The 14,339-nt window shown below is 42.7% G+C and overlaps 1 protein-coding gene across 3 annotated transcripts in view; it reads left to right on the top strand.

The window, feature by feature from the left end:
* Nucleotides 1-862: 862 nt before the first annotated feature.
* The window catches only part of reln (reelin), an 82,138-nt gene continuing 68,661 nt past the window's right edge, over nt 863-14,339 (top strand). For 2 of the 3 annotated variants that reach the window (XM_028431275.1, XM_028431274.1), the window contains exon 1: nt 863-1,376. In XM_028431275.1, coding sequence (XP_028287076.1) covers nt 1,124-1,376 — 253 coding nt within the window. In that variant the 5' untranslated portion in view covers nt 863-1,123. The remainder of the gene's footprint in view (nt 1,377-14,339) is intronic. The other variant, XM_028431272.1, reaches the window with a different exon arrangement.

Here is a 14,339-nt window from a genome sequence, read left to right as displayed (position 1 = left end):
TAGTTATTCCTGGATGAGAAGGGAAAGAGATATGTTATTCGTCATTTGGTGAGCTGGAGGAGAACAGCATAGTGGCTCGTGGTGGGTTAATGTAGAGCAGAGCGGTGGCGCATGCTGCTCGTACGGGGGGGGGGGGGGGAAGTTGGAGAATCTTGTGGAAAAGGAGATTCTGATGGAAAACCCATGAAAAAAAAGCAACAGTGGACAAGAAGAAAAAAAAGAAATCCAAGCACTTCGGAGGATGAGAGGAGAGACAGAGAAGTGCAGGGTTGGAAAAAGAGGAGAGGGAAGAACGCAAGATGGGAGGAGGGGGCCAGTAGAGAAAGAAAGGGAAGGAGAGGGAGGTGAAGAGAGCTTAAGAGGGAGGGAGAAAGGAAGGAGGTGTGATGGTGGGTGGGAGAGGAGACAGTCTGGTGGATGGGCAAAAAGACAAAGGAGAGAGAGGAGAGTGAAAGGGATCTGTCAGTGGGCTGGTTAGGGTTGAAGAAACTAACAGATGCACAGAGATAAGACAGCCAAGGTCTCTGGAGAGGGATACAAGAGTGCAACATGGAGTAACATAGTGGTTTAGTGAGAGGTAAAGAGAAGGAGATAGGAGTGTAGGGGGGGGGGAAGAACGAGATTAAGAAAAAAAAGGCAGAGTGATAGACTGGCAGTAAAGAGGGAGGAGAGAAGAGCTAGATGAGAGAGAGGAGGAGGCCGTCTTGTAGAGCGCATACAGCACGCGTGGAGCTGGTGTTAGAGCGAAAGAGAGACAGAGAGAGGAAGGGAGGGAGGGTGGGAGGAGAGAGGGAAACAGAGGGAGGGGGTGAGGTATTTAAACACTGGAGCAGGACAGCACAGGCGAAGCTCTGAACTCCCCGAGAGTGGAGGTAGGACAGGGAGAGGAAGCAGAAGAACAGTTTTCCTGACGGCCCAGCCCACACACACTCACACACGTAAATACTGCACACACACACACACAGGCACAGACTTACAAGCGCACTTTTGGACTTTGGACTCATCTGTGGACTCCAAAACCTGTCCTCTGGAGCTCTACCTGTGCCTTCCTTGCTCCCACTCATCACTCTCTTCATCTCTTCACCCATCTCCACTCCCTCAGCCAGTCGCTTGGTGAGGGCAGATGGCCATGGCACTGGCCTCTCTCAGGGGTGCTTTAGGCTATGCCCTGCTTGCCCTAGTCCTGGGGAGCAGCAACGTGGATTTCGGGGTGCCCCCTGCGAGCTTCTACCCCCGTTTCAACCCCTTCTTCTTCCTGTGCACCCACCATGGGGAGCTGGAGGGAGCCGGGGTTGCAGAAGGTGGGGGAGAGGTGCTACTCACCCTCCAAATCACAGGCAACCCCACCACGTACACCCCTGGACAGGAATACCAAGGTGAGCACACCTGCTATGGTGTCCACTTTTTTTTTTTTTTGCTGCATGGAAATTATTCAGAAATTGTTATAAATTTTATTATTTTAATAATTTAGTTTTCTTTTTGTTTAAGTAATAAATATGTATTCTGAGAATAATATGCATTTTTGATGATGTTAAACCATCTTCTCGAACAAGAATTGTACACACTATGTGTAAAGCGAAACTATCCCGGTGTTTTGGTTAACACACAAGGTGCTGCTGTTGTGTCCATACATATAAGAGTGTGCAGCCTTCTGTGTGGTGGCAGTTGTTGGAAAGCAGCATTTATGTAAGTGTAATAAGTAGTGATGCTGAGTGGGACTCTGATCCCGATGCTTCATGTGTAGGTGGCTTCTCCACAGGACCAACAGTGAGATCCCACCAACTGAATGACAGTCAGAGAGTGCAAGGGGACAAAACGTAGCACCACAGAGAGAGAGATGCTCTGACTGATAGAAAGAAAGGTTTCAAATTCAGTAAACAGAGCAGACAGACATTTCTCACAGTGATGTCCTGGCACCTGGTCCTGGAAAAAAGATCCTCTCTGACCTCCCGGACTGCGCTAACTCACTTTCATTACTCAGTTAACACTGAGGACAGTGACCCACACAGGCCACCATGGACTGACTAAGGTCATGTTCCCATGTAGTTGTTCTCATGAAGACTTGGATGTACACATTTCATACTACTAATTCTATTTACTTCCTAAATATACATATACATTGTGTGTACATTGCTCCTATCTTCTCCAAACCCTGTTGCTGTTGTATTTTATTTGACATGGCAAAGAGAGGTTACATTGTTCCAGCTCTGTTAACAACTGCATTCAATTATCATAACAAATAAACCTCTTCATTTCAAAAGGATATGTGCTCAGAGATTGTGTAATTGTATACAGAGTGAAAAGGATATTAAAAGACCCAAGAAAACACAACGGGGAAGGAGATGAGTCTGGGTAAAGCAGAATTCTCTGTCTGAAAATAACAGCCCGGATCAACCCTTCAGTCAAGCACCTTTTAACTGGGGCCGGGCTTGTAGGGAGAGCGAGTGGGGAGAGATTTGAATAACTAGCTGGTGGATGGGAGGGATAGAGAGCACAGAGAGGTTTAGATAATTAGCATTAGAAATGTGGTGGACAGGGAGGAGGGAGATATTTAAATAGGGCCATGGCTGGGATCGGATGGAGTAGGGGGAGATTTAAATGACGATGAGAGGATTGAGCAGATAAGATACCAGCAGCGGGGCTTACACACAAAAATGACAGGGTTCCAAGCTGCTCCCTTATTTCTCCTCCCTATGTTTTGGCACATGACGGCAGGTTATTGTTAAATTTCTAGGGTTTTGAATGAGTTTGCAGGCGTACGGTTGGCTTAGTTGTACAACTACGAGCCTCTTTTTTTTCCACCTCTCCAGCCTGTCAAACCTTGGCTGTATCCATCCTTCCGTGTTCTTACCAGAGCCACTGCCAGGCTCATTGTGACAGGGAGTGAGTGGTTTGAGAACACACACAGTTGTTGGACTGAGGGTGGACATTTATCTGCCTGCTTATACGGTACGGAGAATGACAGAAAAGGATAGACAGGAAAAAAAACAAATTACATGTTCTGGTGATGTGATGGAAAAGTGCAATTATTCATTACTGCAAATGAGCTTTTGTATGTCAGTATCCCTCTTTTGTGGTTTAATCACAATTGTGTTGCTTTTTATGTGCTCTCAGAGCTTTAGGTTTGGATGACATTTGTTTTAATCTTCTAAAAGCAATGTGTGATATAACCACTGAAAGAGCTGCGTGTGGAAATGGGGGTGGAAAGCATTAGAGAAGGATTCTGGCCACATACATGGTTGTTTGAAGCGCTATATTAAAAGAAAACTGAAGAAGTGTTGTTGAGAAAAAAAAGACAGATGACCCCCTTATAAAAGAGACAGGAGGTTAGTGTCTCAGAGAACCACCTCAGCATTTGGTGCAGCGCTTGAGGAATATTCTGTTTGGCCGTGTACTAATTGGGTTTCTGACCTGACCTCACCGCCTCTTGCTTCTGTGTTGCTTTTGAGTGATAAGGCGATGTGTGGGCAGTGTACTCTGTATATGTGTGTGTATTGTAGACAAGATTACTGTGTTTATCTGTCAGAATGAAATGACCAAGAGAGGCCGTGTTACTCACTGTGAAATGTTTAAGAGGGTGGGTGTATTGGCAGGGTCACAGTGGACAAAATGGAAATAGAAATACTGTAGAGACATTCTGAACTGCTGGGAAGCTGAAGGGGCGGAGAGATGAAAAGATTTGTGGAGATTTCTGTGCTTGCATTAACACTCTAGGGTCACTTCTTGTACCAGACAAATGGAAACCAAGTGTCGCACATACACACACACACACACACACACACACACACACACACACACACTGCCTACATACAGCGTTATCTTTCAGAAGAGAGAGACTGAAGTAAAAAGAAGTAAGGTCACACTGGGATTTGAGCCTGTCCTCTAAATAATCAAACAACCCTTATGAACCACTTTTGCTATACTCAGGAAGCAGCTCTTTAGTTAAGTATTTTTTTCTTCATTTTGTGTCTGACCTCTTAAAACACTGCTCTGGGATTGTGAGATGGTTCTCCATACAGCAACCGCATGTTTATGACGAGCAACATCAGAATACAAAACCCCCAGAGGTCTGCTTCTAAACACAGTTAATCGAAGAGTGCTGTTTTTTTTTTTCATTCCTGCTGTTCCTTGTCCTGCTGCTTTGGAAAACATTGTTCATGTACATTTTAACAGATGAACAATAACTTCAGAACAGGATAGTGACACAGCAGTGGGAGGATAGGCTGTTAAAATTTAGAAAGCATGTCCTTTTACATAAAGCATGTGAGATTATAATCAGTGAGTGAAGAGGTTGTCACTACTATAATATATTGTGTAAAACTCATTATTAGAAAGCGAAATTGAAGATAAGTGAGGGAATAGAATGACAGTAAAATGTCCTCTGAAAGTCAGTGGAGCATAGCCAGAAACATGGAGGTGTGTAAGCAGAAATGAGGCCAAAGAGACTGATTGAGTGCTTTTGTATGTTAACATATTTTTTTCTGTTAATTTCATTAAGGCCTATAATGCCTGTGCACCTGCACCTGTTTGTATAGAACACTGTGTTTGCTGGTATCAATGTTTATAGTACAGTAAAAAGCTTGATTGAGTGCTTTTATTCAGTGAGTGTTGATTTACATATTGTGTAGTGGGTTGTGTTTGTTTTCTTTACACAGGGTTATTAATGTCATAGTACAGCACTGAATGAGCCACTCATACAAGCTTGTGGTGAGGCATGCAGGCAGTGTGCAACTCCCTCCTTCACCATTTTCAGTGTCTGAAAACCAGACTTTAATAAGTGGAGGTCAGTGTGTACCACAGTACCACAAACAGTAGAAAAACAGGAGGAAGATCAGTAATACAAGGGAAAAGTCAACGCCAAACCAAACCACCTTGTTTGACAAATGAGGCCATGGTTAAAGTGCCCATCAGTCATCAGTCACAAGTAAGAGATAGACTGGACAACTTGTAGTTGGTGGTGACATGTAACCTGTAATGGATGGAGTTTGTGATCTTACTGATTAAGCGCATAATAGGGTAATTGTCAGAAGCCAAGATGTCTGCTTATGTGGCTGCCTGCCTCTTCAGTTACACTGCTCTGTCCAAATTTGGAGTAATCTAATCTTGGATGTCTTCAGACACTGGAAAGATTGCAGTGCTGCACCCCCCCCCCCCAAACTGTAAAACTGCTCTTCAGGAAACCTATGGGTAACATTGTTCTTTTTTTGTTAACAGTCTATGTGCACAACAACAGAGCTGCCAGTTGACAGAGCAAACTAAAATGGCCATCGCTAATCTGTCAGTTGTTTCTACAGCAATTTCTATGGACTTTTTCATGTGCAAATGATTGAAGAGGTTAGAGAAACAATCAACATTTCAAGGAGATTTGGGCATTGCCACTAAATGACATTCTTAATGGGAAGTTGGAGATAAATTCATCCTCACAAAATACCATCAGCTCATCCCATGATAACCTATCAGATTAGACATAGTGAATTACTTCAGCAGCTCTCTTGCCAACCACCAGAAACAACTCAATGTGCCTTGCAAAGAGAAAGAGACCATTATCTATCTGCAAAGTTGATTACTTTTCATGGTTGGAAGAGTTTTTCTGTGACTGTGCTGCTGACTGACATATGTTAAAGTGAAGGTCACAGACACAACATCCCAGTCAAGCTATAGAAAAGCAGATATTATCGTCATCATCGCCTGCTGCAGCACTTCACCTCTCAGTGGACTGTTGAGTGTCTGCCTTCTGACCTCTGACCAGTTCTTGCCAGTACTGCATTGTTTAGAGCTCAGTTCCTGAGGAGATTAGATTAGGTTGGTGGCTCTACTTTTTCTGTCCACCTTACACCTCCATTCTCCTTAACTGAAGCATTTCACTATATATTTATCTATTTAAAAGACCAGGACCACTCCTTACAATGCAGCAGGCATTGGTCAGTGAACCATTAAAAGGATGTCCTAGTTTTTATCCAGTTTAGGGGAGCAGGGACACTGAAAATGTAAGCAAGTCTAAGGAAAGAATTGAGGGGGTTGCAGCTAATGGTTTGATAGGGCTCTCTTGTGAGTGAAAAGCAAAATGCGCAGAAAAAAAACGCACTTTCAAGTGGTCTAAAACCATGCATTCATTAGCTTCCCAACCCCTCAGCCTCTCTGCCTCCTGCCGCTTTGTCTGAATAGGTCACTTCACTGAGTAGAGAGAAGTGTGTCAAGTGTATTAATGTTTGTATGGGCTTGCTGGGTGTGTTTGGGTGTTCTTCTTTGTGGACACTGAATGATGAACCATTTAAAGACCATTGTATTCTCTGAGATTTGCCAGTTTCCTTTTTATCAAGGAGCAGATGGGCGAGAAATGAGAATGGATATTCATTGGGAATCTTCTCTTTGTCACACATGCACACTTGGCCATGTGCACAGCACTCAGCTCTTAGTGGGTGATCCATCATGACATAGAGACAGGTCAGATGTTCCGCTGGCTAAACACAAATGTCCTGATCAGTGGGCTATCACAATTCTTTGTGTCTACGTTACCACCGGATATGACATGATAACATGAACACAGGGTTAGTATTTTCCTCGTGTCAGGTGCTAAATGGTTTACCATGCATAAGCTGTAAAAACATATGACATTGCAATGTTGCTGTGACAGAGTCTGCCTCTGCTTCTGTATCATTTCCCATAAAATTCAGTGAGAAACCGAGCAGAGAGTTTCAAGCCCTGATTGTCGAGATGGCCCAGATGTCACCTATATGCTACATTTCTGGAAAATTGATTTACCATTGTTAGCCATTGCCCGGCTGCTGCCAGGACAATGTCAGCATGGGGCCAGGTGTGGTAGAAAGAACTAAAAATGAAGGCACTGAGTGGATCCCTGCCTGGCAGACGTGTGTGTGTGTGTCTGTGTGCCAGTCTTATCAAGCAAGCAGCAAGAAGCTGTTACATTTTTTATTTTCAATTTTCTCAACAGACTAATTTTCCAGCCAAAACAAGAATGCTCTTATCAAGCAAATGTGAGTTGTGTTTTCAGTAACTTTCATGAGTGGGCAGACGAGTGGCTGTGAGTATTTTCAGGATGTTGGAGTGTGTGCTTGTCTGTTGGGGGTTTGCCTGATTTGGAGTGCTTCTCCGTTGATAATACAAGCTGTTGTGTGTCGTAGGGTGTACTTTGCTGCTTTGTGATGTGTGGAAATCTGCATTTTACAGAGCAAAAGCATCAAAATGTTGGGTACCCATTTTGGTTACATATAACCTTTTCCCAAAAAGGTGGTGACATTAATTGATTGATTTTTTTTGTAATTATTTAATTATTTTTTGTAATTGTAAGTATTCTTGCCTCCTACAGTGAAGCAGATTTAAATGTGTAGTTTGCAGCAGCATACAAGAGCTGCATCAACTTACTAGCATGCTTTAGCTGATGGACCATAACTGGTGCTCTGCCAAAACACTCTGGGTGTAACTCTGGAAACCATTCATCAGCCCAAAGAATAAGACAGCTAAGGATGAGAAAAAACCTTCACAAGAAGACAACCATTTTTTAAGAAATATGAAATTTACGATGGATCTGATATGACTGCACTTTGCGTAAAGTGAAGCAAAGAGAGAAACTCAGAGGACTCATGAACTGAGGACTTATGAATTAGACAAAAGTGGATATTACAGCTGTATAATAATCCTATGCATACAATGGCTTACTGAAAGAATATTTTGCTCAGGAGAAAATTCAAATCTTCCAGTCCTATAGAGCTCCTTTAGGATTCAATGGAGACAAAAAAGGGGGAGGGGTGTTCAAATCTATTGAACTAGTGTTTCAATAACTACAGTGATAGTGGTTTATGAAAAAAGCATAAAATGTGTTCAGATGCCCCACACAATGTACTCTATGTAAATAGAAAACAGACCACACACTATTCTATGGTTTGTTAATATAATTTTTATGAGCACATTCCAGTTTTGCCTTCTCTTCTGCTTCAATGTTTACTTTAAGCCTACAAACAGGTTGTAAAGATAATTACAGTTTAGTTTCCCTTCCCAAAAGTTCCGAAAACAGGTCTGCATTAGGAACTCTCTGTGTTCTATGCAAATTAATGTGAATGTCCACATACCAATCCACCCCATAACAATGGACCAGTGTTCCTTAAGGAGAGCCAAGTGGCTCTAAGCTGGATTTTAAAGAGTGACGGATCCTCCAGTTTGTCTCTTGGGGTGGTTTCCCAACTGCTGTTGAATGGCAGTTCTGCCAATGGTCTCCTCCCTTTAAAGAGAGCTCCTGTACCTCTCCCTCCTCCTTCTCCTTCTCTTGCTCTGGATCCCCCCTTCTGGCAGCGTCATTGAAAGAACTGTAATCCCTGCTCGGGGGCAGTGTGTCGTCTGTGCTGATAGCATTCAGTGGGACTTGTAGCGCTCCAATGGACCCACTACAGAGGAGGCGGTGTGTTGCAAATGGCTGAGTGCTGGGCACACAGCGCGTGGCACAGCCGGATTAGTCGTCCCCCCCCATTCAGTACCAGCCTCCTTCAAACAACCAGACCTGCTCTGTCCAGAAAGACAGGGCTTGCTGGCATAGTCAGATTACACACCCATGCACATGCACAAGCTAACCAAATCACAGAGCTCTCGCCCCCACAGGTCCATGTGTCATCAGTAAGCTCGGACTCAGGATTAGAACACAATAAACTACACTGGACCACTATCTTAGTCTTTCACATGTCATCAGTTGCAAACAGAGGAAAAAAAAATAGGCCTGTAGATGTAAGACATCAATGCATTGACATTGGTTGAAAGAAATCTCTCCCTCTACCATGGTGGACCCAGTGAAGCAGCTTGTATTATACCTCTATGGCTTAGGTGTTTGATTGTCTTGCAAGTAGTGACTCAAATTTAGAATGATCGAGCTCTAGATAAGAGAATAAGTGAGACTTCACCTGACTGGCTTGGTGAGTGTAGGAGCTAGTGTTTCTCCTTTCTGAACATTGATCTCACAGTGTCTTTGTTAGTGACTCGACATGCTTGCTTATGAAGCACAACTACGCCTTGACAGCAGAGGAAACACTACGAGTAATTGAGTGATCCCCGCTATCGAGCGAAGGCAGAGGTCTAAGGTACCGGTGAGGTGGAGACGAGTAAGGGGAGATGGAGGGAGTTTGATTGTTAATTACAGCAATAAGTGCTTTCTGACCAAGCTGTGTTGGTGTGATTAAGACTGAATTTCAAGGGAGGCGTTCCCCATTGATCCACTGCCAGTAGAGACCATCTAGTCTTTCATTACAGCAACCAGCTTGTTAATTAGAAATCAATCTTTCCCCTCTGCTCTGTACAGCCCCCCTCTCTATGACACTTTGCCACTCACACTCCACCATTTATACCCAAAAGCTACAAAGGCACATCAGACTGTGACTGATGTCAGTACGTTTTCACTTAGCTGGCCATAATCTGTAATGTTTACGCCAAGGCAGCGCAGGGAGCGGAGAGCAAAATAGTGAAACACTTCCTTTCCAGCTCCACTGGACGTCTCTGAGTTCTTTAAAGAATTTGCCAAACTGACTTCAACTTCAGCTGAATAACAGTTATCATGTTGTCTTTTAACTTCATGTGTATGCAGTTGTATACTTTGAAGATCAGAAAGAGGTGTTCTCTGTGAAATATAATAAATGAGACCAAATGAGATGGCACGTTGCTCCTTTGTGAGATCCATTCGACATCAGTGTAATTGTTTTTGATCCATAGCAAACTGTTCGGAAAAGTAAGTATATTGATAAGTCATATGATTATACATGAAAATGTGTGGATCTTTAACTTGATCTAGTCAACAAAAGTTCCCACCTAAACCAAAACGTGCATAAAAACAAAGTAAAACAGAAGACAATGTTGGGAATGGTGCGACACATAAACCACATTAAAAATGTACCCCCCAAAAACTGCCATCCACCCATAACATAATGTACTGTATATAAGGATGGACAAACATTAACATTAAAGCCTTATTTCACACAGTGTTGTCAACTCTTTAATACCCCATTCACACTGGGGAAACAAATCTGGCTAAAGCGGGATTCGGGCCTATCCAGATGTTTTTTTTTCTGAGTGTGAACACCTTGAATCTGGCAATATCCAGTTTGATTTCAATTGGCTCAAATGTGGCTCAGGTGTGAACGCAAATGTGGCTTGCGAATCCGGCTAGCGACATGCTACTTCTGGTTAGCGATGTGCTACTTCCGGTTCACGGGGCGCGACACGGGACAAAAAACACGCACGACGCATGCGCACATGCGGTCATACCGCGGCCTGAACGGACTCTGTATATTACGAGGCGCCACCTTGTGGTTTGGAGGACAGCAAACATGCTGGATGAAGCCGGATTGAGAGCGGACACAAGTGTGTGCTAGCCAGATTTGAAAATAGGTCTGAACGCATCCAGCTTAAAGGCTGTCTGGGCTCAATCCTAGTCTAGCTGGAATGACTTTCTCCAGTGTGAACGGGGACTAAGTTGCTGCTTGAACCTCTGTTTGCAGTCTGTCTCTAAACCAATCTGTACCAATTGACAACATTTGTTGTTTACTGTGTGGAAGTAATGTAGTTGTAGTATGCGTATTGTCACTATTGTGCTGTGTTGTGATAGTGGTAACATGGCTGGAACTACTGTCAGGCTTTGATACTGGCGTTTAAGCATCTGCATGTGGTAGTACAGTGCCTGGTTTTGCAGGGACATATGTACAAATTTAGTGCTATTTTTTTTCGACACCTTTTAGATGACAGAAAAGTATTAGTTAAAATCTCCCAGCTTCGTTGATGAACACTATAAGAAAAGCTGGCTTGTTTTTGGAGCAGTCTAACAATTGCAATCCAGCATAAAATGAGCACCATGTGTTTGACTGGCTTGAACAGTTCAAAAGTCCAGGTTGATACTCTGATAAAAACTGCAGTTTGAAGTGTCAGTCCACGAGGATGGCTAAGAGGAGGGCAGGTGCACCTGGTGCTAACTTACTTATTCTCTTTCATCTCATAACCCTTACTGAGCCTGGAATATGCAATGCAAATACAAGGATCGGAATTCAGCGAAAGACCAAAAAGCAGGATTATTGTTTTTTCAAGGATTGCAATTTTGAGATACAATATCAGCATATTCATTTTTTTCATCTCAGTTGGTAGTTGGTAAATAAACATGACTAAGTGACTCCAAAACATTTACATTTATTAAGTTTGGTCTATTGGAGTGTGTTGTCTGTGTCTCCAACAGCTGTACTCTGTGTGTTTAAAGCTGCACTTTCTACTGTATCATGTATCTAAGGTCTTGCTGTCGATGCTTAAACAGATGTAAATGAGGGAGAGGGTACAATGACTAAGGGGTGTATTTTTGTTTCTTTTTTCATTTGTAATAATAATTCAAACTTGAGGGAAAGGATGTCACTTTTGTAAAGCCTCTGTCCTGAATTCCTACTCCTTAGTTGTCTGAAGTCTCAATGCTCTGCTTTGGCAGATGTCTTCTGGTCAGGGGTTGCTCAGTTATGAGAGACTTTTGGACATGGAAGACAGCCCAGTTGTGGGAACAGGACAGAGGTCACTCAGCAGCCTGGTGTCCCTGAAAGGGACGATACAGAGAGCGAGGTTATTCCTCTGGCTGAAGTTCCTTCCTGTTTCCTATTATAACAACTCTCAGCGGAGCAGGTGAGATGGAAAAGGAATTATGTTGTGTTTGCTTGTGTGTATTTGTGTTATATGTTGCTTCGCCAATAACTGATATGGAATGGGTCTGTGATGTGTTTAGAGTCATTGCTATATTTTTTGGTTATAGTCCATGTCTGCGGTTGATTGTTGTACACCCTGTGCAAGAACTCGTGGCTTGGGATTTACCCAGTTTTTGAGGCTGACTGCACATTCAGTGTTTTCTTACATTCCTTGGACTTTCTCTCAGGAAGGCATGCGCAGTAGCGGTTTTTCTTTGTAACTTGCATTTCAGCTGACATTAAGACGTATAGATTTTTGTGTTATCATCACTTATCGTCTTACCTTGAAAAATTATATTTAATGTAGCTCTGATGAAGGGACACGCTTTTTTGTCATGGGTTAGATGGCTAAAGCCTTTTCTCCTTCTGCAGAACACATGGTGTTGATCATAAGGACAGCTCACTCCAATCCTGGCAGTCACCAACTGACAGAGGGAAAGAATCATGACGTTCCTGAACCCTGTTACAACATAACCCTTTATAGCAACCACCAATTATGCATTTTATGCTGAACAATATTCCCTTCATAGCGGATGTTTTGATTTTTATTTTGTGCTTTTGCAGGATTGTCTTGTTTGGCTTTTACCTCTGAACCTTTGTTTTCTTACCCTTTCTCTATTCCTTTTAAATTTTATCAAGACTGACCATATTACAGAACTGTTACCTCTTGAAAACCTATAAGTACTGTGATTGGATATGTGTGCCGTTTCAGACATCTGAACAATCAATGACTAACCTTAAAAGCCCAGAGAAATGGTTATCAAAGCTATCAAAGCCAATCTCAGGTAAAGAGAATGGCCTTTGAGTTATCATGTGTACCTTCTGAAGCTGCAACATCCATTTGGGAACTGTTCTCCCTTTTAGTGAGCATAGAAGAACGTGAAATGTGCACCAAGCAAAAGACTGGCTATAATTTCTGGCAGTTATTATGAAATGATCCATAAACGTCTCCCAAGAGATGAACAACTTTCAGTCATGTTTTTACAAGAAAATACTGTAGATGTTGGTGTCAACACAGACCTGTAGAAGCTCAGTGGCTGTGATCTAGTGTTTCACAGCAGCAGATGGTAGTGCCAGCAGGCCAGGATGGTGCCAGAAGGTTACGCAATGGAATGATGCCTCTAAGACCTGACTCAAACACCACATGACATATATGTGCAGAAAGACACTTCCCACACAATGTTTTGAAACTGTAGGAAGACATTCAGAGTTAGCAACTCTGATGGTCTGCATATATATATATATATATGAACTGGTTCTTAGTTTACAGGATCAGGCTTTCCTTCCTTCCTTCCACTGGATATGGTGGTCATATCCTTCACGGTGTCACGGTCAGGTGACTGACAGTTTGAACCGTTTCAGGAAGCTCAGAGTGAAGTGGCACCCCGACACTGGCATGACCATGGAAACAGATGGAACTATAGCTTCCCTATGGTCTGGCCTCCATTTCCTGGTCCTCTCTGGGGCACGTGTGTGTCTGCCAGTGGGATATGGGTCAGATGGTCGGCTATCTTTATCCAGATTGTTGCCAGGAAAGCCTCCATCCATTTGGAAACAAAAAGGGCATCCTCCCTGTCCTGTGGAAAAAAAACGGGGATTTCATTGATAACATGTTATGCTGTATTAGTATTTTTTTATGAGATATAGTCTAAGTAACTACAGCTACAGCCATATTGTTCCAGTCTAAATGTTTTTCAGAGGCTTGTATAAGTAAAGGTTATGGGTGTGGTGAAGACTAGCGGGTGTGTTTGTACACAAAGAGCAGAAAGGAGCTGTTCAGGCCATGCCAACCACACAGGCACCACACACTTCGCTGCAAGTGGACTAGTCTATGAGGCTTAGAGACTTCCTGTCCAGTTAAAGTCAAATCCTTTGCCATGCCTCTTGTTTTTTTTTTTTAAAGAATGAGCTCATGTCACCAAGTCTTGCCAACCATAGTACTGACCATGCTTTGCTACACCATAAGCTTTGCATTTTAGGATGCCACAGGGACCTATTTTTCTGGGTCCCATTATGATTGCTGACAGCATACACTGAGCCCATTCACATTAGTTTAGAATTTCATTTGGTCTGTTTTTTTTTTTACTTCTTAATGGATTTTTTGCTCAAGGTATTGGCCAGAACCATCTATCATTCAGGGCTGCTCCCCTCACTGTTTGTACTATAAATAAAGAAAAAAACATGTTTTCCGTCTAGTATAGGTGCATTCATTTCTAAAGGCAATAGCACACCTCTTAGGGAGTAGTGTAAAACCGTACTCTAGTATCTTATAAAATTTTAAACACCATTTCACTGTCTTCTTCCAGTACATGGTTATTCCCATGTCAGGCATACATTTACAGCATTCAGGAGACGGTACTGCACTCAGGTGATACCTGGAGAAATGCAGTCCTGTTGGTCTTAGATGCCAGGTGGCTACAAGAAGTCAGAAAAATCCTAACTGAAATATTAATTAAATCTGAGTTCTGTGTGAGAGAATAACAGAATGTTGTGTAGTTGACTAGATTAAATGGAAAATGGGCATTTACTGTTTTACTGACAAAGAGGCACGATCTGAATTTCATCACAAAAGATTCATTTTTCATCAACAATTAATCATCACCAGTACAAAATGTATGTTTTGTTGTGTTGTTA

The sequence above is a fragment of the Parambassis ranga genome, chromosome 19 (genome assembly GCF_900634625.1).
Source record: "Parambassis ranga chromosome 19, fParRan2.1, whole genome shotgun sequence".
Taxonomy (NCBI): Eukaryota; Metazoa; Chordata; class Actinopteri; family Ambassidae; genus Parambassis; species Parambassis ranga.
The sequence above is the reverse complement of the archived record's forward strand: the minus strand, read 5'-3'. Positions and strand labels throughout refer to the sequence as shown.